The 26210-nt window shown below is 31.6% G+C and overlaps 2 protein-coding genes across 4 annotated transcripts; both read left to right on the plus strand.

Moving 5' to 3' along the window:
- The first annotated feature begins 9354 nt into the window (after positions 1-9354).
- Positions 9355-12432, plus strand: LOC108340317 (protein SOSEKI 2). Of its 2 annotated transcripts, XM_052868073.1 has the most exons (6): positions 9355-9525; positions 10448-10743; positions 10883-10952; positions 11040-11152; positions 11242-11929; positions 12005-12432. In XM_052868073.1, exons 2-6 carry the CDS (start codon positions 10539-10541, stop codon positions 12144-12146), a joined length of 1218 nt encoding a protein of 405 aa, XP_052724033.1. In that variant the 5' UTR covers positions 9355-9525; positions 10448-10538; the 3' UTR covers positions 12147-12432. The 2 variants fall into 2 exon arrangements, with proteins under 2 accessions (XP_052724033.1, XP_017433098.2); XM_017577609.2 differs by lacking the exon at positions 9355-9525 and having other exon boundaries at positions 10350-10743.
- Positions 12433-19998: 7566 nt separating this feature from the next.
- Positions 19999-26195, plus strand: LOC108332546 (sulfate transporter 2.1). Of its 2 annotated transcripts, XM_017567866.2 has the most exons (12): positions 19999-20433; positions 20507-20555; positions 20640-20847; positions 20930-21104; positions 22576-22641; positions 22744-22974; positions 23083-23209; positions 23657-23943; positions 25132-25325; positions 25444-25535; positions 25658-25734; positions 25824-26195. In XM_017567866.2, the coding sequence occupies exons 1-12, from the start codon at positions 20080-20082 to the stop codon at positions 25947-25949; spliced, it is 1986 nt and encodes a 661-aa protein (XP_017423355.1). In that variant the 5' UTR covers positions 19999-20079; the 3' UTR covers positions 25950-26195. The 2 variants fall into 2 exon arrangements, 1 of the variants encoding a protein (XP_017423355.1); XR_008246593.1 differs by lacking the exons at positions 25658-25734; positions 25824-26195 and having other exon boundaries at positions 25178-25325.
- The last annotated feature ends 15 nt before the right edge of the window (positions 26196-26210 follow it).

The following is a 26210-nucleotide window of genomic DNA, read 5'->3' on the forward strand; positions in this document are numbered from 1 at the left end:
AAAATTAGCAAAAAAAGCATATAGAAAAAAGTTCAATCATATGCCTTTAAATATCAATACGAGTAGTATGTTTCACGCAAATTTTTACATCAAATGCCTCGCCATTGGCATATACAAGTAGGTGGAGAATATCATCTCAATTTCATTTGTGCATTTACATCACCTTTTTATTATTTCTTTATTTAAAAAATGACACTTTAACAAAAAATGTTTTTTTATATTTATAATTTCCCTCTCAGTTATTATTTCTTCTTGTTGAAGCATCCTTTTTCTGTTGTTCACACAGCACTTTCGCATAAATAGTATCATTTTTAGTTTTTAAAATATAATGGTGTATGTTATTTATTTTCTTTATTATATTTATATTTGTCTCTATGAGAATATGAGTAAACTTGGAATCCATGAACACTGACACCAATGCTCTGTCCCTCCTCTTTGATCCAAAATATGAGCAGTTTTTCTTCCTTCCCGTGTTAAACCAAACATTCAAACAAAGGGACCTCTCTTTTTGCTACCATATATTAAAATTATTGAGAAATATTTGTAAAATTTTCTTACGTAACTTCTAAAAAAACTTAGTCAGAAGGTTTTTTTATGTGTTGTAGGAAACGTTTGATTCGTTCATTTCTTCTTTTTTTTCTTGTTAACTTTGGTTTGTACTTGTTATAAAAAATTATCCAAATTCCTACGCACAGAAGAAGCAGCCAAAAAGGTTTGTTGAAAAGTTGAATGACTGTTTATGATGATTGTTTGTTTGGCTTAGAACTTGCAATCCCTATAGAGTAGAGTAGAGGCATTGATTCTACAGACGATTTTCTTGGCTCTCAACATCTATACTTTATCTTTCTCACATTTCAAGTGGTGCTTGTTGGTTCAATCATACCAAAAATTATTGAAACATACACACACCCTCTATAAATTTATACTATTTTTTGGCCAATAAGTTCTTAGTCAACATGACACCTTGCTCATTCTCTTTAAGTAACTTCAATTAAAACCCTAGTAGTTTTTTAACAATTTAAAAATAATATTGATTTTAAACAAAATTTGTTGAATCATAGTAGAAGATGTATTATATATAAATTTATTTATTGCAATAGTGTAATTATTTAATTGTATATGAATCGGATTTTATTAGAAGAAAAATTGAGAAGATAGCAAGTTACACTTATTATAATTGAATAAAATACTAAGTAAATTTTAATTTTCTTCTAAATTTTGATATATTTAATTGATTTTTATAAAAAATAATTTTTTTATTGAATATTCAAAATATTTATATTTTTTAACTGAGTCTATGTTGTTTAATTGTTTTCAACTTAATTATTTTACTGTCATCTTACTTAGTTGTTTAAAAGTATTGAGAGATATGAGATTTTGTGGTTAAGATAAAATGATATTGTGATTAATGTAAAACGATAAGTATTTTTTTTTTCAATTGAAAACAAGTTGAATAATAAGATATTATGCTTGTCACTTACATCTATGGCACAAGACAATGCATAATCAAGTAAGTGATTATGTGGAAGTCATGAGATCTTCACATTGATTATATATAGGTAACCATAATACCTGTTTATATTTATAAAAAATAATCATACTTTTTATTATGGGGAGACAAGTACTTAAAATAATGATATAAGATAAAAGTTGTTTGACCCAGTTAATGAAAAAACTAATAAAAAAAAATTAATTAAAAACTACAATATTTTTTAGTATTCAATAAATAAAAAAATTAATAGAAATTTAATTAAAAGTACTCAAATTTACTAACTTATTTAAACTCGAAGTCTATATTTCTAATTTTAACATGCACTTTGATAGCGCCATATAAGTGTTGTTGGTTCAATCATATAAAAAATTAAAATTGAAAGAAACACACACCATCCAAAAATTCGTTCTATTTGTGGGCAATAAGTTGTTAGTTAACATGACACCTTGCTCATTCTCTTTAAGTAACTTGAATTACAACCTTACTATAATGAAGGGGCATTCTTTAATAATTTTAAATTAATATTGATTTTAAATACAAATTGTTGAGTCATAGTAGAAGTGTATTTACATTAGTGTAACTATTTAATTTGATGTGAACGACATTTTATTTGAAGAAAATTAGAGAACATAGCAATGCAATCATAGTGATCCGATGTATTTGGAAAAGTAAAAATTAGAGCTAAGTGGTTTTAATAATCAGTGACAGACAATATAGTTCCATTGATGGCATACATGTTATGTCTTATAAAAGCAAATATAAAAAGAGGTATTCATGTGAAATGGGCATAGAGTCAGAGTCATAAATTAGAAAGTTTTCCCTTTTGGTAAATTGCAGATGGAAGAGTAGCAGTTGAATATATTGCTTTGAAATGAATTAAAAGAAGAAATAGTTAGGCGCGGATAAGTACCACTCACTTACCAAAAAAGACTCATATAATTTTCAATCTCTTTCACCGACAACCTACGTCATACAAGGCTGTTAAAAGGTTACCAAAGAGTCAACAAGACCTGATGTACTATTTCAACAAATCAAACTTACTAATAATTTTGTGTCGATGACTTGTAAAAAATTTATTATTAAAAATTTTACATCGATTAAAAATAAAATTAATTAAAAATATATAAATAAATATAAATTTTTAATTTTATAAAATTAAATTAGATTTAAAATTTATTTTGTCTAAACCCTTCAATTCAAACCATCAACACTATTCAATACTCGTAATCAATCTCAACTTTTGACTACAAACTCTACACTGTGCCTTCTTAAACACAATTTCCAAAAGTAATTAATTGGTAGAGCTGTGCTTACATAATCTTACGAATATAAATGAATCCAGATATTTAAACTCTGTTTTCTAAATTTTTTTACTTTTAATATTTAATAAATCGAACAAATTTTAATCACTGCTTACGCATTTTCTTCTTCTTCCTTTTTTTTATTGTCCGATTTTTGCTTTACTAAATGCGAGTTGCTGTTTGGGCCTGCGCGTATTCAAACGCCCCCAAACAGTAGTACGTAGTCACGCATTTGATTTTGCAGTGAATGGGCCAACCAGAAAAAAGACCCAAAAATGAAAAACACAAGGCCGAGCATAGAGCATAACAAAACCAAGCCTAAGCCTAAATAACACAACAGAACACATGTTAGGTACTGCGTTTCAAAACCAATGACCTGCGTAAAGTATTACTAGCTTCTTAGTAATTGATGTCAAAATGTGTTTAAATATATGAACTATATATTTGAGTTCTTTATTTTTTATTAAAAAACAAATATATTAAATAAAGACAATTGGATTTCTTCAACCCATACATAAAATAATATATACAGACCAAAAAAAGGTTTGCATTCATCTCTATATATGATGCTCCAAAAATCATTGTCATTGACAATAATCCCATTAAAGACTAAAAATAACATATTATAGTTAATATTCTATAACAAAATCCCATAATAAAAAAATCACAATGTCATATAAAACAAAATGCATAGAGACACCTATTGATGACACTCACTTATTACACTTTTCAAACGCGCCTAAAAGAGCAAGGGAGTTTTAAATGTTAAGATTAGAGTCGTATTGAGTTTAGACACGTAGTTGGGTTAAGTTGACTTTTTTTAATATAGGTGAAAATAAACTTGGTTTATTTGATCTAAAAGGTTTGAAATAAGTTGAATTGAGTTTATTCATAACCAATTTTTATAACTTTTGGATTCCTTTCTTCAACTTAAATAATTTTTAGTGAAAATATATAAATAAGTTGAACTTTTTATTAAACGTGTTTTCATCTCTAATTTATAATTATACAAAACTAACTTAATTGATGTTGTAAGCATATTTGTATATTATATAATCTCCAACTTCATTTTTAATTGACGTGTGATATTCAATAAAACTCACTTTATTGTGATAAATAATCTAAAAAATAAACAATATTTTAATCAAAAGTTATGTTATAAGATTCATGTATGAATCTAGGCCTCACATGGTATAAAAGTAAGAAAGTTGGATCAAGATTCATAAACTCGTTATCTTATTTTGGATTGAAAATTGCATGAATATATCTTATATGGGCTGCACTCATGTTTTATTATTGTTGTATTTCCTTAATGGTCCTTCCTCAAAAAGAATCATAAGTAGTATTAGGAAGAATCATAAGTAGTATTAAAGTTGATAATTAATGTTAATGATCAATTTAAAACAATAGATGAGACAAGTATGTTCTGTTATATATAATGAACAACCGTACCAATAACTTAAGTTGTTTGTTATAAATTTAATTAGAAATCATGAAAATAAAACTATATTATATAATAAATAAATAGGAACCGTCTCTATGTTTAAATTGATTTTATAAAAATTGATTACGATTCCAACTCAACTCAATTTATTTATATCCTATGGATCAAATAAACCAAGTTTATTTGTCTACATCGAAAAAAAAAATCAACTTAACCCTTCTCAAATTTACGGTGAACTACAGTTCACTTATTTTAACTCTTTTGACATCTTTTGTGATGACGAGTTGATATCTTTTGTTATTATTACTAGTTTAACGAGATTTTATTTTAAATATATGAAAAAGGACAACGATCGAGAACTCAACTTGTCATGTTTTTATGAGCCTTTTACATGACGTAGAGCACTGTTTTGGCTAAATCATTTTATAAAGTGGCATTGTAAAACTGTTGTTTGTGAGAAAAATTCCAAACTTGGCTTGAAACAAAGCAATATTTCATCATGCAAAATTGATCTTCATCTACATGGCAACAAGTTACAGTCAGTTGTGACCGTTATAAGTGTAGAAGAAATTACCGTTGTCGAGTGAACATTATTTGTTTTTTCTGAGGTATATATATTTTTAAGTAAAATAGTAAATGTATTTATTGACGTTGTAGGGGAAAAAGTGAGCACTATGATTATGTGAGAATATAAAGAAGATTATAGATAATAAAGTATTTAGAAATTTGAAATTGATAGATTTAGAAATGCGCGTAGAAAAGAAAGAGAGGCGTAGTGGGGGGCAGGATCTATCTGGTAGACGAAGCAAAGAGGCAGAAAAGGGTGTTTATGTTCTGACGAGAACTGTTTCACGTGGTGTAGCGATGATGCATGCATGGATCCAATAGAATCCAGCACAGCCACAGCAACAGGCACAGGAGCTTCCAGGACCCAACATGCAATACATATCAAATATCTCTTTCTACCCGAACCAACCTTCTGAAACTCTCTGCACTGTCTTTCGCTTTTCCTCCTCCTCCTCCATTCATTAATGCACCCGCCTGCAACCAACCTCTCCACTATCATAATATTTTTTCTTTCTCCTTTTCACCTTTAACTAAATATTAACACAAACTTTCTCTCTGATCTTATTACAAATTAAAAAACATACCAAACATTCTTCTTTTTTCTTCCATCTGTAATCTTCTGTTGATCACAACTGTTTTTTCTCTATCGATGTCACGGGATGGAAGGACGATTTTGGCACTTGCTTCGTCGGCTTCACCTAAACTGTTTGCAACTGCGAAGCTGCAACTCATCTCCTGGAGCCATCCGTTACTCATAATGTGTTTTGTATATGTTAGTTGTGATCGTTGCAGGTCGATTCAATTAGGGTTTTTTCATTCTGTTGAATGAAATAATGATTTCCATTTTAAAATGTCATGTTTTAGGATTTTTTTATTTGTTTTTAAATATAGTGTGTTCATCAATGTTTCAATGGAAGATGAACTATAGGCATCTAGAATAAAGATAATTCCCTTTTTAAGCACTTAATGCTAAGTTTTTTTTACTTATTACTGAATTAAATAGCCATCAAGGTATTAAAGACTCCAAAAATTTGTAGAATACATGTAATTAGGGTTTGCGGATTTAAGATTTAAAAAAGAAAAGGATGTTTCCATTCGTAAGATTTATGTAAAAGAAAGTTTACAATAATTTAAATGATTCAGTTAATGACAATATTTAATTGGTTTTGAATTTATGATAATCTTGAATAAAATTTTAGGTTGAATTTATGAAAATTTTGAATAAATGTTTAGGGGAAGAGTGACAATGAAACGGAATGCCTGGTCCAAGACAATAAAGTCCTGGTTCTTTGCTTCCTTTAGAAAAGAAAGGAGAAGGAAAGAAAAACAGAAAAGTTTTGGATTTCTGGTTGGTAAGAAAAAACATATTAATTTGAAATGGGTAAAATATATACTTAAATGGTATTAATACCCGTAAATTTAGAGAGTTTAGATCGAAGAGAGGATGTTGTTTTACCTATCATTTTATAATAATTGTTTTTCTAATTTGAAAAGAACAAAAAATTTATGATGGGTGCCACCAAAATGTTTCTTTTCATTTTCATGTGAACCAAACAAAAGGAAGGAATATAATATTAAACTTATTTATCTTCTCGCATTTTAGTTTAGCTTCAACTAAACAAGGAATATGTTTCAAGAATAATAACAAATAAACCATATGAATATTTTTTTCCCATTATAAGTATTGACACATTTTAAATAAATAGTTATTTATTGCTTAATTCGAGTTGATAAAAGGACACTTTTTAAAGCCTATCATGATGCAATTATGAAACGGAAAGTGAAAAAAAAATTAAGCATATACCTATTCTAGTCATACACAATCCAGAGCATTTCATATTAAATTTGCATTTTACAATGACTAGTCATCTATAAAAACTTTGAAGTTCAACGAGTTCCGAAAGTTGACAAGTCAAAATCTATTGCTGTTATTTATGTTTAATCGGTCATTTTTTAAACATTCTTCGTAACAATTATAAGTAATACTCCAAATGTTCAAATTTAGTCTAATTATGCTTACCCTGAATGTTGTATAAGATTCTAAACTTTCCAAAATCATTGTTTAAACCAAAGTGTATAGGAAATAGCTTTGACAAATAAACATGTTTTAATGGATATTGGTGGATTTTGTTTTAGAAATTTTTGAATTGATTGTGTACGGATATATGTATAAGCATTATTCAATTTTTTTATTTAGATATGGAGATAAGATACTCTAATAGTAATCTTAATCAGTTTAAATTATTAAAATATTCAATTTATTAGGTAATATAAGGAATGTTAACCTTTCTTTATCTTTACCTACACATATTTTTTTTCTTTCTTTACTAATTATTTAATTTGTTTTATATTCATAAAGTTCATGTACATCTTTTAAGGTATTTTCTTTCTTGTTATAATAAAAATATTTGACTCTCAATTTCAAATATTTAATTGCACAAACCGTTAGGTAGTATAAATTTTTTTTTTTGTTTTATTAAAATAATTTTTATTATCTTTTAATCGTTCGACTAGTTGTGAATTTTTTTTTCTTTATATTTTCAGGGTACTTTAGATCTTATTGTGTCGTTAACTATACACTTGGTTTTCTTTGTGCAATTTCGTCAAATAACATATCAAATTATTACCAAATTTAATCATTTTAACTTCCTTTTACTATTTTTATTTGTTGTTTATCTTATGTTTTAGAATATTATTTTGATGATTTTTTATATAATTATTCTTATTTCTAACTCGTTATCATAAGTTAATTTTATCACTGCAAATATTGTATAAAACCATTTTATTTACTATAATACAATAACTTAATGTAGTTATCATGAATATTGTTTATCACTATCCAACATATTGAAATTAAAATAATTATGCTAACTTTCAATTACTATTATTAGTTCAATATTTTTTGTGTATGATTTCGTTCAAGGGTGTATTATAATATTTATTGGTGCATAAAAAAGATTTCATTAGAATATAGAGAAAAGAAGTAAAGATAAATTTAAAATATTTTAAAACTTGGATAGTTGTTTTATTTTATAATTTTTTTTAAATTTATCAACTTTATTTTATTTATGTTTATAAATTTAATAAATGTTTTGATTCTCATCAAATCTTATTTGATATTCTAATTTGAAATTTATACAATTATAATTTTTTTTATAAAATATTTGATATTAAAAAAACAATAATATGTTCATTTGATATTAAATATTTAATAATATCATATTTTATTTGTAAGTGGTTTTTTATATCTTTTTATAAAACTTAATTAATCAATATTGAAATAATAAGAAAGCGAATACGAATATACTTGTTACCGGGTGGAAACGAAGGTGTGATGAATATATTATACTCTTTATGTATAGATACGAAGATGGGGATGAATTCTTTTTCTTTGAAAATGAGTATGGTTAATGAAACTCATCCCTTGTCATCTTTGGTAAGAAAGATATTATCAAAAGGTGACACATGCTTAAAAAAAGCTATTAAAATAATAATATCATAAATCATTATTATAATAATGAGAAGAAGGATTAAATATATTTTTAGTTACTTTGACGCAAAATTTGAATTTATCATTATATAAAACTTTAATACAGGTTAGTTCTCAAAATTTTAAAAATAAACAAATGTCTTTTTAATCTAATTATATTGAAATTTTGTCAAACGCATTTTAATATAAAGTATTAGTTGTTTATACCATTTTGGTACATTAAAAAAAATTATATCTATTATTTTTAAAGTTTATAACTATAGTATATTAAAGTTTGGAACAATAATAAATTCTAACTTCATGATATATAAATACTTGAAACATATTTAATCTTGTAATTAAGCAAATTACGTATACCCATATTTTTCAGACTTCGTACAATATTTCTATAATTTCTATTTTTGCACTAGAACAGAATTCTTTGAAATACTATTTATTATTTTGTGATTTAAACTGTTTTTATCTCCCTAACTTGAGACAATTCTTATTGTCAGCTTTAAAAAACAATATAAATTATTTTTCTAAATCATTTTTAGAATTTAAAAAGTTTCAGAAATTAATTCTAAAAATAACGGTTTGAGCTTTTCTTTTATCAACTTTATTAATATTATTGTTTATGTGACACATAGAAGATATGTTGTCTATTTTTATGTTAGATTATTGAATTCGATATAAAAAAACATTTAATAGTAGACATGGTAGTGTTTTTACATAAACAGTTATTAAATCAATACTATTTACCAAAAAAATATTATTTCTATAGACAATAAAGCTGGTTAGGGAGTAAGAAAATGTCAATATATTCTGAACTTCTATCTGTCCAAAGGATCATGGATTTTATTAAGAGGGTGACAATGATGTTCTCAAATTCCATTTCACCTGCTAATCTCTTTATTTTTCTTCCAAAACCAAACAAAACATTACTTATTATAATAGTAATAATAAAAAAGATACGGTCTACTGCATAAAAAATTGGCTATATTAATGTAATTGACTCTAATGATTGTGATATAAATATGTATCACTTCAAAATCATTCCACGTATTCATCAATTCCATGATTCGTTTCTTGTTAATAATCATCAACCCAAAAATTCGAAAAGCATCCGTGCGAGACCAAAATTCTTCTTGCTTTCTCCCAAAAATTGCATGCAAAGCTGTGCAAAGCGCAGACTGCAGTAACTGCGTTTCTACGGCTGCAAGAGTTGAAAAAAAAAATGAAGAAAGGAGAGGTATGACAAATATAAGTTTGCTGTACTTATAAATATATATAAGTCTGAATCTAAAAGATTTTCCTTTGAAAGTACAGAGGCATGTAAAGTAGTTTTTTTGAAACCATGTTTTCATAAAGTGCGAACAGTTTAGAGAAGGGAACAACTGTGAGCGGTGAGTGTTTGATAAAATGCATGTGAGAGAAAATTTGTATATATATATATTTAATTGTGGTATTTTTCTTGTCTTGGCTGTGGTGTCCCCTCCCTACCAGTGGGGGAAGCAATGGAGAGTGGAAAGTGGAGGTAGATAAAAAGACGAGAGAAAGTGATAAAAGTAAAAATGCGTCAACGAAAGGATGTGTGAAGTGAAAATGGGAAAAAGTTGTCCTTACTAGGCAATGCCTGGCAAAGGTGACTGTTGTCTCAAATCAGGAACAGAGAGAGGGTAAAGTCAAAATTAAATTCATTTATTATAGGAAGTTGATTGAGACCATCACCTTGTCCTTCACCCTTTCCCTTCCCTTCTACCCTCTTTTGTTTTCTTTTCACCCACTCCTCCTTCTCCCTTTGTGTCTTTCTTTCTTTCCATTTAACGCTCCTTTTTTAAGGGAATCTTTCTCTGCATCCACATGTACCATCCTGATTTCACGCTTTTTTTAAGGTCTATGCACTATATAGACTGCCTCATCCCCAATGCTATGATATATGTAAACTAATATTAAATGCCATGCTGCTACCCAGCCATAACAATTCATCTTTTATTTTATCAACCAAAAACATAAAATGCTTAATTTCTACTTTGTAAATTCGACGTCGCATTATAATTGTCGCATTATTAAAAACTGGTACGAACTTTGCAAATGAGTTTTTCTTATCCATGCAATGCAACATTAATAACCCACTCCCACTCACTCTCTTTCGCTGGCCCTTTGTCGTTCAGTTTCATTCTGGTGCGAGCATAAAGAGTTTCTGGGGCCTGCTGGGTACCTTCATTCCTCCGCTAGCCACCCTTATCAAAAGCAACTTGGAGCATGGACGTTAATGTTAATGTTCGTTCACAAAGAGGTGGCAACAGAGAGACCAGCCCAGACCGTGCCAAAATATGCAGGTTGAAGCATAAAGTGAAACCATCCAGAAAAGTTCAAGTCGTGTACTACCTCTCCCGAAACGGCCTTTTGGAGCACCCCCATTTCATGGAGGTCACCCTTTTGCCTAATCAACCTCTCCGTTTAAAAGGTACACGCATGCATCAACACAAAAAAGGAAAACTTCCTGGTTAACTTTTTTTTTCTTATATGGCTACACTGTTCTTTATTTTCTTGCACTACCATAACTTGATTCGCTCGTTTGGTTGTTTACATTTGTTTCTATAAAGATGTCTTCGATCGGCTCATGGCTCTCCGTGGGAGTGGCATGCCTTTGCAATATTCATGGTCTAGTAAAAGGTATAGCCTTGCATTGAATCGATTTGATTCTCGTTCTACAAACACACGTTCCGATAAAAAGGTTACTTTTTAATTTGGCAAATTCAGAAACTACAAGAGCGGTTATGTGTGGTACGACTTGGCTCTGAAGGATATAATACATCCCGCAGAAGGAGGCGAATATGTGCTCAAAGGATCTGAGCTCGTCGAAGGATGCTCTGGTAATTAATAGTCTCTTTTTTTTCATTTAATTTGGCTGTGTTGAAGATTGATTATAACAGTTTTGACTGGATATTTATTGACGGTTCAGAGAGGTTCAATGTGAGCAACAAACAGGGAATCCATCAGCAGGGAGATGGAAACTACAGCTATAGTTACGATTCAAGGAGCAAGGCGTTGGGTGTGTGCAACAAGCCGCAGCAGAAGGAGCGTGAGGAGTACGAGGATTACGAGGAGGGAGAGAAAACAAGCTACACGAGTTCCACCACTACCCCACACTCGCGTTGCTCCAGAGGCGTGTCCACGGAGGAACTGGTTTACGAAGAGGAGAATAACAACGGGAACACAACGAAGGTGGGTGTTGGTGCGAAAACAAAGAACGACAATGATAAGAATTTGGCAGGCGGTGAGGGTGACGCGCGGAGTGAGAAGGTGAAGCGGAGGGAGGATGGGGATGGGTCTGTATCGAGCCGTTACTCCGTTCTGCTGCAACTGATAGCGTGTGGGAGCGCAGGGACGGAGTTGAAGGGGAAGCAGGGGCCGCGGCTGAGCGATGTGGGGACCAAAGAGAGGGAAAGGGAGAAGAAGAGTTTGTTTTGGGAAGAGGGTGATAGTGAGATAGTGAATTGCGTGTCGGAGAATCCGAGGATGTTGGGGAATTTGCAGGCAGATGAGAAGGAGTACTTCAGTGGAAGCTTGGTAGAGTCAATGAAAGCGAGCCGAGTAGCGTTCCAGGATGAGCCTGTGCTGAAGAAGTCCAATTCCTACAACGAAGAAAGGTTTGGTTTTTACTTTGCTTTAGTTTTGTTTAATTTTAATTAATGAACTTATTTAGTCATTGTTGTTGTTTGCAGGAGAAGTAGGCTTGGGATGGAAGAGGTGAAGGCGAAAGTGGTGGTGGAGGAGGAGGAGAAGAGGGTGGTGAAGGGTGGAGGAGTGAAAGAGAAATGCATCCCTCTGATGAAATCTCCGAAACAGAATAGTGGTAGGAAATGATGTGGTGACATGAATCTATATTGTTAAGTAGAGCATTTAATTAGGAATTAAGGGCTGATTGCCTGCATCATTAATTTGTTTTCACTTTTTAATTCCCTCTAATCACTGTTCTTCTGCTACCAACTGTTGCTGCATATTATTAGGCTCACACATAAAATAATAATGTCGTAGAAAGTAGAAACCATAAACACGTTGGTCTTTCACCTCGTATCACCCACACCATCACCCTGACATCAACTTTTATGCTTTCTTCGATAAGGAAAGGGAAAGAAATAGGATTTTTAAAATCCAGCTTTTATTATTTATATATAGATAGATATAATATTGGAGTGTGGATGAAACTCGACTTTCCATTATTAAACTCTTTTCCTTTATATTTTGTTGACGTCTTTGAAACTTGTAAGAGTGACGTTGCAGTGTAAAAGTGGTAATTGTGAATATGCTATACAGAAGTTTTTCCTTTTTTTTTCCTCAAGAAACCATTTGCCAAAAGATTATGAAACCAAACAATTTTCAAATTTAATTACAGAAACGTACTTTTTCTTAAAATTGTCAAAATTCAACTTTTACGCAAACGAATTCTGATTTTAAAAGAGTAAATTCTGTAAAAAAGAAACTATTTTTATTTATATAAAATTGATAGTTTATTTATGATTAAATTTCAATTAATTGGTTTTAAAAGTGTGATACTCTATGCTTTAATTCATTAGAAAATCATTAATGATTTATTAGTAAATTAGTACGTTGAATGTCGGTTTGTGTGTCTTTATTTTTCAGTTTTTCTTTTTTGTAAATTCAACAGTCTTAATTTTTAAATTATAATATATAGGAATGCAAAAATAGGAAACGTAACATGAAATGAAAATTGAAACACTGTGATGATTAATTTAATAACTTGTACTTTTTACATATTTTTTTTTGAAAAAAAACTTAATTTTAGTTTTATTAAAGTAATTGGTTAAAAGAATTTCTTAAATAAGCTTTTTTCTTGTGATGGGTAGAGTGTATTTTATTTTGTTGTACATTTGATTTTAAATTGAAGTATTCGTATCATTAAACTTAGATATATGAAAACTTGTTCTGCTTTGTAATCTTAATTAACTTACAAAGTCAAATTTTTGGAACTTTGCATTTGTTTATATTTTATTTAGTTTAATTGTGATTTTTTTATAAATTACACCTTTTTTAATTTAAATTTTTTTTATTGAAATTTATATTGTTTTGTTGGAAGTCTCACATTAATTAAAAATAAAATCAGTTTAAAATATATAAATTAATGTAAATTGTATCTTATAAACTAATTCTGTATAATTGAATTAAGTTTAAAGTTCAGATATGTATCACTATCAAAATCAAATAATAATGTGTGATTATTAGTTTAGATGCAAAATAAAAAAAGGTGTAGTTAATTTTAATCTACACGAGCATCTTCAAATTATTAAGGAGGATTTCAAACTGGCTTACAAGCTAAAAATATTAATTTATCTAGCTTAATAGTGGTAGATTGTCCTGACCCGGGTTGACACATATTTTTTTGTAATGTATAAGATGAAAAATAATTTTGTGTAGTTGTAATGAGTTTTAATGTAATTAATTTATTGGGAGAGGGTGTCTCATATCAAAAGTGAGTTTGTAGGATTGAAGAATAGTGTATGATGATTGTAGTGGTTCTAATTTGATGGTTTAAAAGTATCAAAGTGAGTTGGAAGTGTTGAAGACACCACCTATGTTTTCTTCTTTTCATAATTATGTTGTCATGTAATTAAGTACCTTATGACAAAACACAGCTGGAGAATGATAGATTAATTGTGTTATTGAATTTTTACATTTGTCTTTTGTATCTTCTAATGATGGTTCTTTTCAATGAAACATCATCTCTTGATTAAAAGAGTTGGTGATCTCCTTGTCATGGTGAATGATGACATATACAGAAGAAGTTATAATTTTGGTACATTTAGAAGATATAAGGTAAAAGTAATTTCAAAAGACTTTAATGTGTAAGGAAAATAGAGTATACTTGTAGCAATTAATAGTTGACAGGGATTTTAAAGTTTGATCCAATTTTTTATGGAGTTAAAAATATGCGAGGTGGGTACATAAATGTTAAATAATAAAATAATAATTGAAATAAGTGAAAAAGATATTTCTCAATATTAATATATAGAGTAATTTATATACATAAAAGAGAAGTTAAAATAATAAAAAAAAGAAAGTAACATGTTTTGGGTGTAGTGTTTCTTTCAAGTTGTCTTTTTTAATTTTTTTTTATTTAATTGATATGGTATTTTTGATGTTTAAGTTAATTCAATATCTAAATAATTTAATAATGAATGATGTGATAAATGTGCCTTAAATTTTTTAATAAATATATATTTGACTTGTATTTATAAGTTTATAAGTTTCTTTATAAACTTTTGATTATAATAGATCTAATTACGATCAAGTTTTTGTATTTACACGTTACCATACTCTTTTGCTATATTATTACCCAGTTAATTCTGTTTCTATAAAATTAATGGAATAAATTTAATTGATGTTCATTGAGTAAAATGTAAATGAAGTTAACACTATTTTAAAAGTGGAGGCCGAATAAATACGCTACACAGGGATCAATTAAATAATTAAACTTAAAAGAATAAACAATTAAACTTAAAAAAATAAATAAACTAAATATTATTTAAAAAATTTAGAAATAAATGGTAAAAGTAAGGAAGGGAATTCATTGTCCATTCTTAATCATGAAAAAAAAAAATTGTGAAAGAAAATTTAAATGCAAAATTAAATCCGGAATATCGAGTGTATGATTAATTGTCGTTCCTAACTGAAAGAGAAAAAAAGGACTAAAATTTAAAGAATTAAAAATATATTATTTAATTTTAAATATTACACTTTTGAAAATAATTAACTAAAATGTTATCATAAATGTATTAGTAATTTAATTTTTATTTATCAAATGTTATTCAAAAAGAGTCCGTATTCCGTTATCAAGAACCGAATTTTGACCTGCTTCACAAACTCTTCCTGGTTCTTTAATTAAATTTCAGAGAGTTTTGTGTTTGTAAATTTTTAGCAGATGGTTTTCTGGGAAAAGTTTCCATTTTTTCATCTGTAATTTACTTATCGATAAATTATTTAAATGTTTAAATAGCTTCATAATATTTTAATTATTTTGATAAAGAATCAATTTAACATAATAAATTTTTACGATTACTGATTTTATTCAATGATATAGTACATGAATGACAAATACTCATCATGGTAAAGTATCTTACATACACAAGACAAGACGAATTATACATATAATTCTTGCCTCCACGATTTAAATTTAAAGATTTATTTTGCTGAAATTTTTTTTAAACTATATATGTTTCCTACGGTCTCCCTGCTCTCTCATGCACCGACACTGTTCGGTCTCCATGCTTTATCGCTTATCGAACACTGGACTAGGCAGTCCTCAGACAAGGCCGACCGAACGCTCATTATTAGGCCGACCGTTCATAAGCCGCCCACCTACCAGGGCGATCGGCCACCTAGGCCGAGCCGACCACATAATTAGATTATAAACGATAATGACTCATTAAGTCCCTAATGAAGGTTAAGGTGCGATTGGACCGTCATTAGACCGGTAAAAGGTAAAAGCACATCACAACTAGTATAAATAAAGGTCTCAGGTATGACTTTAGGGGTACGATGCACTATATACATGCATTACTTATCGCTCGGTTACATTACTAACTTGAGCGTCGTAGTGCCTTTGACAGGTGCCCGCCCGCCCGGCTTGGAGAAAGAGGAGGACGACCACCTGGAGTGCATGGAGAAACGTCCGATCGGTCTTCAACCTAGTGCATGGATCAGCGTCCGTCCGCCCTGAGCCCCGCCCGTTCGATCTTCAATAATGTTTGGTCCGTTCGGTATGTAAGGTTCGCCTAGTCTTCAAGGTCCGTCCGACCATCCACACAATCTTGAGTGCTTTGAGTATAGGACGTCAACCCTATATCCGAAACATTTTGGCGCCCACTGTGGGGTTGAGCAAGTATTCCCCATTGTAGACATAAGGAACCAATGAGTGGTGCTTTAAAGAACCTCAAATGCTCAGCGTTCGGCCTCGACCTCCCGGCCATCCGACCTCGACCTCGACCTCCCGGCCATCCGACCTCAACCCTTCGCCATTTGACCTCCATTACTCGGCCATTCAGTCTCACAAGAACTCGACCATCCGACCTCACAGGTATTCGGCCAATCGGCCTCAACTACTCGGCCGTCCATGGCCTCACATGTACTTAACCAAAATTTGGCATCAAACATTCGGCCCTTCGGCCTCAACTGCTCGGCCGTCCATGGTCTCACAAGTACTTAGCCAAAATTTGGCATCAACCATTCGGCCCTTCAGCCTCAGCTGTTCGGTCGTCCATGACCTCACAAGTACTTATCCAAAATTTGGCATCAACCATTCGGCCCTTCGGCCTCAACCATTCGACCGTCCATGGCCTCACAGGTACTTAGCCAAAATTTGGCATCAAACATTCGGTCATTCGGCCTCAACTGCTCGATCGTCCATGTCCTCACAAGTACTTAGCCAAAATTTGGCATCAACCATTCAGTCTTCCATGGCCTCACAAATACTTAGCCAAAATTTGGCATCAAACATTCGGCCATTCGGCCTCAATTGCTCGGTCATCCATGACCTCACAGGAGCGAGTTCTTTAGTGAACCGTCAACTTAACCGGCCGGTGAACGGCGAGTTCATAAAGAACCACAACCACCCGGAGCCAAAGGAGCGAGTTCTTTAGTGAACCGTCAACTTAACTGGGCGGTGAACGACGAGTTCATAAAGAACCATTGTCGCTCGGAGCCAAAGGAGCGAGTTCTTTAGTGAACCGTCAACTTAACCGCGCGGTGAACAACGAGTTCAGAAAGAACCACTGCTGCCTGACTCCAAATAAAACCCACATTGATGGACGGCGAGTTCCTAAAGGATCCACTGTCAATTTGGCCAGGCGGTGAACGATGAGTTCATTACAGAACCACTGCCACCCGATTCTAGATAAAACCCAAGTTGGGGAACAACACGTTCAGCAGATGAACCAGCGTCACCATTCGGCTCACATAGGCCTCAACTTTTCGGTCTCAGATGACCTAACTCGTTCGACCTTTCAGTAGCCTCAATTTCTCGGCCTCCCGAGGCCCTAATCGTTCGACCTTGCATTGGCCTCAACTCCTCGGCCTCATGTGGCCTCAACCGTTCGGCCATACCTCAGTCTTGGGTACTACTCAAACCATGTTTCACAGGTAGCCTATCCCGACTCGATCGGCAAAGGGCACGACCCGCTTCGGTCTTCCGGCCAGTCATCTTAATCAAGAACAAAGAAGACAGACAAAAGCCAACCAAAGAACCCGCCCTTTCCGGGAAGGCCATGTACAGAACCCCTTCGCAGATTAACATCATGCTCGGGCTTGGGGGCTGGTGTTCCGTACAGTCTCCCTGCTCCCTCATGCACCGACCGACACCATTTGGTCTCCATGCTCCATCGCTTACTGATCGATCTCCCCACACCACCGGACTAGGCAGTCCTTAGATAAGGTCGACCGAGCGGCTGATTATTAGGCCGACCACCCAAATAAGATATTTGAATTTGAATCAAAACTAAATAAGATATTTGAATTTGAAAATTTTAAATAACGAATTTAAGAATAATGAATTTATTAATTTTTTTATTATATATTGTTTCTTTTTTTCTTTTTTTAATGTATAACTTAAATTTATATTTAAATTCTATTAATTATTTATTTTTCTTTAATAATTAATATATATAGTAATTATAAAAAAATTAGTATAAATTTTATTAGAATTAATCTAATTTAGACTTTATACTTTTTCATCGTGTTTGACACTTTATTATAATGTATGTACTATGTATTGTTTTATTATATGATATAAGTTTTCTTTAAAAAATTGATAAAATTAATAAATAGATTATAGTCAATAACCATATTAAATTATATATTATATATTTTATTTAATAACATAATAATAAGTATGATATAAAAATATTGATTTAAATATAATAAAATTACAATCTATTAGATTATCTAATAAAATATATAATTATATATATATATATAAATTATATTTTTTTAAGAGTTAATTAAAGTCTTGTAATAAGACTAAACTTATCTTAACTTTAACCCTAACCCATTTCAGAGGAGACTTTGAAGGTTGAGGCTTTTTTTTGTCCCCACATAATAGGGCTTCCTAAAATGTTGTTTTTTCAAGGATGAGCTAGGACTGACCCATGGACCATGGGTCAAGTTGACAAGTATTCCTCTTAGGATAATGACTTTGTGATGAGGCCTCTGGCTGTTATTATTAATCATATCCACTATACATAACCACTTTTTTTTTTAATTTGATTGTTATTATTAATTACATTTTTACATGTTTTTATATCTTATATAAGCTTCATCACAATTTTGTTTTTAAAAAATGTCTTGGAAGGTAGAAGGAGGAAAGAGTATTTATATTACATTAAGTCTCGACTCCTAAGTCATGTAAAACTATTGAGTGTGATAGGAACATTTATTGTTTCGGAGTGCAGGGTCGTGCTTAACTCTCACAAGTAATGTCACGATCCAAAGTTTCCAAGCGTTGTCTTTCACTCTGAGTCTTTTATAGTCATTCGTCTAACACCGCTTGGAGAGCATCTACAGAAGATGTTCTGATGCTAAAGTCAGTTCAAGCTCGATGGTTCAAATAATTAATCTGTGTTAAGTGTGATCACTTATCTATTTACCTCAAACCTGCATTTATAGATTTAGAGCAAATTTTTTTATTAATGTTAGCCTAATGGCGACTCATTTAATGATAATTACATTTTGTCTTAATTTGATCAATATTAAAAATAATGTCCATGTAGACAGACCGTTCTGTAGTCATAGTTGCAAGATCACGAAAATAATTTACAATCATATTTGTCGTGTGATCAACTGAAAAAATCATTCGATTAAGAGATGGCCGACCAGTCATACAATATATTTGCCATTCACAAAAATATTTATGATACAAATAATAAAGTCTCCTATACGCTATACTATTCAAGTACCATTCAAATAATAACAAATTACGTGCACACGTAAGCAAGTGGAAAAATACCCAGAATATGTTACATGGACCAAAGAGTTGTTGATCCTCTTCTGTTCAAACCGATGATTTTGTCCAAGCCCAAAAAAAGAATTCAATCGTCCTATTATCCGCGATCTACTCTAATAAGTAGGATATTCAATGCTGATTTAAATTTTGTTTATGGCCCAATATAGTTGAGAAACTCCAAATATAACCTAACCTATTCGAACTGCAACAATCTCTCCAAGCTCAAAATAAATGCTCTATTAATATATATGACCTAAATTTATATTTTCCATATTTTTAAATGAAAATGGTTCCCATTCAGTGACAATACGAACTTAAAATGCATCTAGAAAGTTCACCAACTGTGGAATAAAAATTAAACAGTAAGATGGTCTTTATTAGTAAAATTAATTTGGTGAACCTGAATACAACCTTGTGCTTATCGAAATAATCATTCGCTAACATCATCTATCTTGAGCTTTTTGTTCGTTTCATTGTTTTTTAGTACACTTATCAAGCCTTCAAAAGTAGTGCACAAGACTGCTCCCACTTCCAAATATCATTATCTCACTTGAACCAATCAACATGTGACACCACATTGTTTAACACTAATGATCAAGATTAAGTTTTCCTTTACTTTATGACACTTTTCACTTAATTAAAAATTCTAGCGAACTTTTCTGTTCTTTAAAAAGGTGTCTGATGGGTGTCCTTGGAAACACTGCTAGCAAAAACAATTCAACATCAGAGTCTGGAAAGACGTTGTTCATGGCAAGCTTTCTGCTACAAAAGATTGGTTAGGCTTTCATGCAGAGAACAGAGTTCTCCCAAACACTTCAATCAAGCATGGCTTTCTCACCTGTTGAAACCCCAAAGGTAGAAGAGAAGGTAACTTCAGAACACTATGAACGGTCACAGTGGGTTCTCAATGCCCCTGATCCCCCAACTACGTGGCACAAGCTCAGGGGTTCTGTGAGCACCACAATCTCACAGTACCGAGAAATGTGTTTTGCTCTAAGAACCCAAAATGGACCTAAAATTTTACTTTCTTTCTTGGGAGCCATTTTTCCTATTCTTCATTGGGCTCCAAATTATTCACCAACCAAGTTCAGAAACGACTTGCTTGCTGGTCTAACCATAGCAAGTCTCTGCATTCCTCAGGTACACTGATAAAATCATGAGATTTATTCAAATATATAGAACATGATGAAGCACTGTTTCTGTTTCTGTGCAGAGCATTGGGTATGCCACTTTAGCAAAGCTTGATCCTGAATATGGACTCTGTAGGTTTCTTTCCCCTCTATATGTGAAATATAAAGTCAACTTACATTTTGAATGGTGAATTTGAATTTGAATGAACAAATTAGATACTAGTGTGGTGCCACCTCTTATGTATGCTTTGATGGGAACTTCAAGAGAGATAGCGATTGGACCAGTGGCGGTGGTGTCTCTTCTTTTGTCATCAATGGTTGAGAAATTAATAGACCCTGCCATTGATCCAAATGGGTATAGAAAGCTTGTGTTCACTGCCACTTTCTTTGCTGGTATATTTCAAGCTGCTTTTGGACTGTTCAGGTTGGTATATGAGTATGATTTAATATAATTTTCAGTGTTAATTAATTAACTAAACTTGGCATTGACAATGGATATTGTATAGGTTGGGTTTCCTTGTGGATTTTGTGTCTCATGCAGCCATTGTTGGATTCATGGGAGGAGCAGCAATAATAATTGGTCTTCAACAGCTGAAGGGACTGTTTGGAATAAATCATTTTACAAACAAAACAGACATAATCTCTGTCATGAAATCCGTTCGGGAATCGCTTCATCATACCGTATGTTGTTCTTCTTTTACCTTATTGGTTTGTTTACTTCTTTTTTTATCTTTACCTGCGGATATATTTAAGGTCAAGTTAATTTGTCAAAATATACCATTACATTCTTTTGATAATTCCTTAAGAATCCACAAGGTATTGGTTAGCATTTTTCATATTTTATTTGATTTTTATAAAATTGTAAGAGGAAATAATCTTATTTTGCATTTTACAAGAAAATACTTTTAATATAATATATTTTAAATAAATTATTTCATTTATTGTTTGAAATTCATGAATAATGTACTGAGAAAATATTAATTCGTACGTTCACAGTGTAAAAATTAAACTCTAAATGATATAAGTAATATGTTATTCAATATAAGTAATATTTTTTTAGTACTTATCTAAACCTATACAAACTTTCTTATTTTGGGGGACCTTTGTATGATGATTTGTGGGTTTTTAGCAAGTGGGAATCGGGGTAACATTTGAAGGTGGATATGTTTGACAACACTCATATGCTTACATCAATTATTCAAATATGTTATTATTGAACCAACTTTAATAACTTCAAAGGTGGATATATAAGAGAGTTTTTTTTTTTCTTACTATAATAACAAATAAGAAAATCAATTGTGTCATTTAGGGCTTAACAATTTGTTGATTCGAGATCAATTTTTATCATTGTGTTCTAGAAATTAATTTTGTTATAATATAACAATCTTTAAATGGAAAACTGCTATACTTACTTTTCTTAACATTCAGTGTTTCTTAATTTTTTTAGAAATTAACTGTGTGGCGCGTATATATATTTCTTTAATTTTATATATAGATAGTAAAATTATTTATTATTAGCTATATAAAAGGACACCCACGTTATATTTTGATTTAAAAATTGTTGATAACAAGAATATTCAAATTTCTTTTAAGTAAAGTTAGATATTTTATAGTATATATCATAATTAAAATAATATTTCACTAAATAAATTCTTTTTAATAGATTCAATCACACGCTAGATTGCAAATCGCGACATAAAGATACTCCCAAAATTTTCATGGTGTCGCTTCACAACCTATTCAAGCACACTATAGTTTAAAATATCAATAAATCTTACTTGTCATATTCTAACATGTTATTCAACTTAGTACCTACTTTAAAAAAAAGTTGTATAAAGATTCTAAGAAACTGTATATAAGAGGATCCATGTCCCTCTTGGGTAAAAATCTTACATACATTAAAACTCAATTACATATTTGCAATTTTGGAAAAGAACATGATGTTTCTAAGACAGGAAAAATCTTCAAAATCGAAGAATAATACTAATGAAACGAATTAGTAATATTTATCTGATTCAAAAAGGAGTAGTGAGAGTTAAACTTCTGAGTTATGTGAAACTTGTCTTGCTTCACTTGAACAATATTTTAGATCAACACTTGCATATGCTGTCTCAGAATCTTAAACAAAATCCTTGTAATTGTTCAACTGCAGTGGAATCCGCTCAACTTTGTGCTGGGATGTTCGTTCTTCATTTTCATCCTGGTTACCAGATTTCTGGTGAGTGATCTATATACAGATCAAGAAATAGTTATCTAGTTCTTTCTTTGCACTATTTCTAACATATTTAGTAACCTAACATGGGCCAACTTACCATGGCAGGGTAAAAGGAATAAGAAACTGTTTTGGCTGCCAGCTATATCTCCTCTTTTATCAGTTCTGTTATCAACTCTTATAGTTTTCCTGACTAGAGCTGACAAAAGTGGTGTTAACATTGTGAGACATATAAAAGGAGGATTGAATCCAAGCTCTATCAATCAAATAGAGTTGAATTCCCCACATATTGGAGCATTGGCCAAAACTGGACTATTTGCTGCTGCTGTTGCACTCACTGTCAGCATCCAATTTATACTTCATCACGCAATAATCCTTCCAATTATATATACATACACTTACACACATACATCTATATTCTAACGAGACTAATTTTGTTTCTCATAGGAATCAGTTGCTGTTGGACGATCTTTTGCATCCATGAAAGGATATCACCTTGACGGAAACAAGGAAATGGTATCATTAGGCTTCATGAACATCATAGGATGCATCTCCTCTTGCTATGTTGCAACTGGTAAGTTTGATGGAATCAGTTGAATAATTTCTCTTTACATGTAAATTAGTTTTCATACCTTCCTAGTCGAATCAGTTGATGCTACGTTACTTAACAGCTACATCAATTAGCTAAGATTTTGGCTGATAAAGTTGGCATAGAATTATCGAAGTTGTTTCATTTAGAATTAATATAGTAAGTCCACCAGCTAGTGGAAAAAAAAGGCATATATATGCATGATCCAATGCCACGGGCAAGGTACTACAAAACACAATACTATATTAAACTAGTTAGTGGGAATCTTGTTTTTATTGGAAAAGGTGAATTATTAATACAGCAAGAGCCAAATTTGTATCATATAATGCTCCTAAGTGTCACCTTTTTCTTATAATTGACCTCATGCAGAACAAACATTAACTCAGAAGCAATTATTGGGCTAAATAATGATTTCTTAATTATTCTGCACAGGTTCTTTCTCCCGCACAGTGGTTAATTTCACCGCGGGTTGTGAAACATTAGCGTCAAACATTGTGATGTCCATTGTAGTGATCATATCACTGCAATGTTTGACGAAGCTATTGTATTTTACACCAACTGCTATTCTGGCTTCGATAATCCTTTCAGCTCTGCCGGGACTCATAGACATCAACGAAGCTTACAAAATATGGAAAGTTGATAAGCTTGATTTTCTTGCTTGTGTTGGAGCCTTCTTCGGTGTGATCTTTGCGTCAGTGGAACTTGGTCTGCTAGTGGCCGTAAGTGCACCACTTTTCAACATATATCTCTACCTCTTCCATCACATATATTAACAGTTATATATATATATATATATATATATATATATATATATATATATATTACTTGTCTTTTTCTTATTTTGGATTAATATGATTAATGCCGACACACATCCAACATTTTCTGCTAAACAAATGTACCTATGTGTGAACACAGAACTACATCAACCTTCTGATCAATATAAATATATTCAAACAATGCATGGCAGATGGTGTTGAATTCGATCTCCTTAAATAAAACTATCAAATAGTGGATGAAGAAAATGATAGAAAGAGAACGTACTAAAATGATTTGGAATTTAAGTCAATTTTTTATCGGACGGATATTAGTAAATAAGTATCGATTAACTTTGTTGATTAATCTCTCCTGAAACACTGAACTCAATTTTGTTGAAATTACCGACTAGTTGATCCTTTTCAATTAGTTTTTATCATATTCCATATCATCTTATCATGATGTTAACTGTTACTGATATATGTTGGAGTTCCGAATCGACTGTTTTAATGGGAACGTAGTTGCAAAGTGGAGCACTAAAATATGAACTGTGCCACAAATTTCATTCACAGTATAGTCGCCCTCGCGGGCCTCTCCAACCAATGAATATTCTTTGAGAATCACCATTAATTTATGCCATGGAATTTGCGCTAGAAAACGTACGCTTCAGTATAAATTAAAAATTAGGTCAGTAATAGTACTGTTGCCAACTAAAACTTGAGCCAAACCAAAGATTGTTATGAAGCAATCGAAAGATGCAAGAAATCTTCCAACAGTATCTGCTGCATAATTTTGTGGCCGAGATGAGAGTATCTAACAAGTGCAATTTCGTCTGCTTTTCCACTATCTTAATAGAATAACAGCAAAACTGATTTTTGTTAAAGTAATGAATGTTACTCCAATGCGTACCGTTCAAAGTGGATGCTTTTGGAAACTCCAATGCCTCGGGATATCAGTGACATGAAAAGATTGTTATGATATCCGTAGAAAAATTATTTTTGAAGAGAACAATAGATATACTATGTGCATCTATTAAAAATAATTTATTTAGTGAAATAAATTCAGAAGATAAAAAACAAAGGAATAAGTAAAAAATCAAACAGGACTTTGGTGCATGTTTGGTTTGATGTTTGAAATCTTATATTGTTCCGAAGGTGGCAATATCTTTGACAAAGATAATTTGGATCTCGATCGGAGCAGGCACAGAAACGCTGGGAAGACTTCCAGGCACAGATCTGTTCTGCGATGTACAACAGTATCCTATGGCTGTTAAGACTCCTGGGGTTGCAATAATACGCGTCAAGTCTGCATTGCTTTGCTTTTCTAATGCCAATTCAGTCAGAGAGAGGTATTGTGGTAGCACTAGACTGTTGCTACAAGCACATGTTAAGCATTTGATATTACATAAAATTTAACCCAGTTTGAACTGTAAATAATTACGCAACTTAATTTTGATTGTTTTCAAGGATCCTGAAATGGATCACTCGGGAAGATGCAAAGGGGAAAATAGAAGGCACCACCGGAAGCATAGTTCAGCTCGTAATCCTTGATACCTCTAGTAAGTTGTTTTTTGCTTGTCTAGCTATATGATATTTTTGTTTCTAAACTAAAAGTTAAGTGCAACACTTATATATTGTAAGCAAGTTATGAACAGTTAATTTCATTATATTGTTACGGTAGATTTGGTGAGCATTGACACCTCAGGAATTGCTTCGCTAGAGGAACTGCATGAGAGTTTGGTTTCAAGTGGAAAGCAGGTAAGGTACACAGTACGGTTTGATGTTTTACAATACTGGTTTTCAAATCTGCATTTTGTGTCTGTTTACTTACTGTTAATTTTGCTCAGCTAGCAATTGCCAATCCTGGGTGGCAAGTGATTTACAAGCTAAAGGCAACCAACTTTGTTGCAAGAATTGGAGGAAGGGTCTTCTTGACTATTGGAGAAGCTATTGACTGCAATCTGGATTTCTAAATTGCTACTGACAGAACCCTGTGGTGTACCTCTCTTTGTTTACAAGTTGTGTTTGGTTTGAGTTTGAATGTTGCAAAATTATACTCATGCATGATGTTTGTTTTGTGTGTTTAATGTAGAATATGGTGGGACAGAAGAATAATCTTCCCAATCCTTTTAGGACAACACGAAGTGGTATTGGGCTATGTATTGTGGTTTTCTACCTATCTATCATGTAATAAAAGAATTATCCTTTTTTAGTTTGTACCCACAATGCATTTT

Source organism: Vigna angularis, chromosome 1, assembly GCF_016808095.1.
Source record: "Vigna angularis cultivar LongXiaoDou No.4 chromosome 1, ASM1680809v1, whole genome shotgun sequence".
NCBI classification, from domain to species: Eukaryota; Viridiplantae; Streptophyta; class Magnoliopsida; order Fabales; family Fabaceae; genus Vigna; species Vigna angularis.